This window comes from Misgurnus anguillicaudatus, chromosome 25 (assembly GCF_027580225.2).
Source record: "Misgurnus anguillicaudatus chromosome 25, ASM2758022v2, whole genome shotgun sequence".
Classification (NCBI taxonomy): Eukaryota; Metazoa; Chordata; class Actinopteri; order Cypriniformes; family Cobitidae; genus Misgurnus; species Misgurnus anguillicaudatus.
The window spans coordinates 16039820-16042471 of NC_073361.2; the positions used below are offsets into that span (position 1 = coordinate 16039820).

The 2652-nt window shown below is 32.9% G+C and overlaps 1 protein-coding gene across 1 annotated transcript; it reads left to right on the forward strand.

Moving 5' to 3' along the window:
• Positions 1-286: 286 nt before the first annotated feature.
• On the forward strand, positions 287-2234 carry LOC141362019 (B-cell receptor CD22-like). The gene is made up of 6 exons (XM_073863587.1): positions 287-295; positions 502-847; positions 933-1196; positions 1349-1430; positions 1517-1559; positions 1977-2234. The coding sequence occupies exons 1-6, from the start codon at positions 287-289 to the stop codon at positions 2232-2234; spliced, it is 1002 nt and encodes a 333-aa protein (XP_073719688.1).
• The last annotated feature ends 418 nt before the right edge of the window (positions 2235-2652 follow it).

A 2652-nucleotide genomic window follows, 5' to 3' on the forward strand; every position in this document is an offset into this window, starting at 1 on the left:
GTGCCCATAAAAAAAATGTATACGTACCCCTGAAATGTCAGCTGAACCTGTAATAGAAAAAAGCTTGTACGAACCTTGGCGAAGACAGAAATTCTCTGTAACACGTCCAACTGCTTTTTTGACAATTTGCATTTGTTTAGCATGAGGAAACCAACTCTTAAACTGTGTTAATAATTCAGAATGCATGAAATACCATTGAACCACCTCTTTAAACATTTGATAACAGCAGCACACATCATTGCCACAGAATCAATACAGTAAATCCTGTAAATACTCAATGTGTAAGATGCATACAGTATGTGCAAAATCACTGTAATCTAAGAAATTATCAGACACTTTCAAGAAAACTGATTAATGACTGACTGTGAATAGTGCATTTTAATTGTACAATGGCATTGATAAACCTTCACTTTATGTGATTCTGCATCCACACCACTAGGTGTCAGTGAAGTCATATCAGGCAGTGCAACATAAAATTAACTGAATGTATTTTTATTAAAGAGCAGTCTCATTTCCTCTGCAGATTCACCACAACCTCCTGAGCTTATATCCAATCCAGATGTGTCTAAATATGTGAAGGAGGGCACTGCAGTGAATCTGATCTGCTCTGTTGAAGCTTCCTGCCCCAAACAACCTCCTACATTATCCTGGACTAACATCCCCAAATCTGCCAACATTATAACACAGTTACAGGAGAAACCTGATAAAACTCATTCAGTGTTTTCCTCAATGACCTTCAATGCTTCATACATGGATCACAGGTTGAGCATCTCCTGCACTGTAACATATCCAAGAAACATCTCCAATAACACAACTGTGGAAAGCACAGTAATGCTGAACATTTCATGTAAGACATGTATCTGTGTTAAAACATGCAAGTAAATATTGTGTCTCAATATTTAATGGCTATCATCTGTGCTTTTCTCCCAAAGTTCATCCAAAAGAGACTCATATCATAATTGAGCCATCAGCTTCAGTCACTGTGGGTACTAATGTAACTTTCACCTGCAAAAGCAAAGCAAGTCCATCAAATAACATGACATACACCTGGTACAAACATGAAAAGAAGACACCTTTAGCACAGGAAAAGAAGATGAGCTTCATTGTAACTCATAATAATGCAGGATGGTATTTCTGCACAGCACTGAATAAACATGGCAACCAATCATCAGAAGAGATTCAACTGTTAGTCACAGGTAATATTTATCAAAAAACATTCAACATACAGAAGTTTATTCTTATAGTTTTGGAGATGATCACATTTATACTCTTAGTAATTTATGCAGCATCTTTGTCTTTGTATTGTATGATGTTATTTCTAAATAAGTGTTGCACTTTATTATTTTAGGATCCTTTAAAGCTGTGATTTATGGCTGTATAGGAGGACTTTTGGCTTTGCTTGTGATTTCTGCAGTATTTTATTATATGAGGTAAAGATATAATAATAAAGTTATCCTTAGGTTTCATAATAAACAAACACACAAATGTATTAACTGTTGATTGTATTCTGTATCAGGACAAAGACATTGAGTCAGACCAACACCAGAAGAAAAGACCAGGTGAGTGTACAGTGCAATTCAACATAAAGCACTTTAATTTTAAAGAAAAAAATATAAAAAATGTTATTTCTAAAGGAATTAAAACTTTATAAACTGTTAGCCACTGTTCCAAAAATCTAATAAATAATTAAAATAAATAAAGGTGAAGACAAAAAAAAGTTGAAAAAAAATGCAGCATAAAGTTAAAACAACTTGTTTTTTTTTTCAGTTCAACCTAGTATTTTAAAATTTGGCTTAAAGTTTACATAACTTATAAAAACAAGTTGAAATAGTTTGATTCAATGTTTTAAGTTAAAGTAAAATAAAAATATATGTTGATTTGACAAGAATGCTGTGTATTATTAACAGTGCACTTCAGATTTGTAAAAAAAATCTAATATAAATATTGATATATTTTCCTGTGATTTGTCTCCATAGACCACAAATAAAAATGAAGACATGTTGGATATCTATTATAACAATGCTATTGAGATCAACACGAATTGTAAAATGTCTGTGAAAGAAACTGATGATGTCCACTATGAAGAGATTGACTTCTCCAAACCACACACCAAACACATAAACAAGAAAAACCCAGAGACAGAGTATGTTGAGATTCAAGAGTCAGAGAGAAAGAAACAAATCAAGAGTGTTCAGAAACAAGAGGAACTCTACACTCTGGTCAAGATAAACTGATGCGTTTGTCAATTAATAACATTGTACAATTACCCAGATGAATAAGAACTTTTACATTTTGATGTAACAACAACGTGTTATATTGGTTATGAATCTGCACACTCTTTGGAAATACCACAGTGACTGTTTTTACAAATTGTGTCTTTTTTATGGCTGTTAGGTTTAGTACAGTATATCAATCATGGACAGTTTTATACCTAAAGTAAATGCGTATAATTCATAACATAAACACCTCTGTTAAATCTTGACCACTAACAGAGTTCAAAGATAACCAATGTGTAGTGGACTGGTTATAGATGTATTTTTCACTGATACAAAAGGCCTCTGTGTGTGTATGTAGTTTTATCCCATTGTGGGTTTTATGTTCCCTTGTATTGTTTAAATAAAAGTCTTAGTGTTTCACCTGCTATCTGCATTT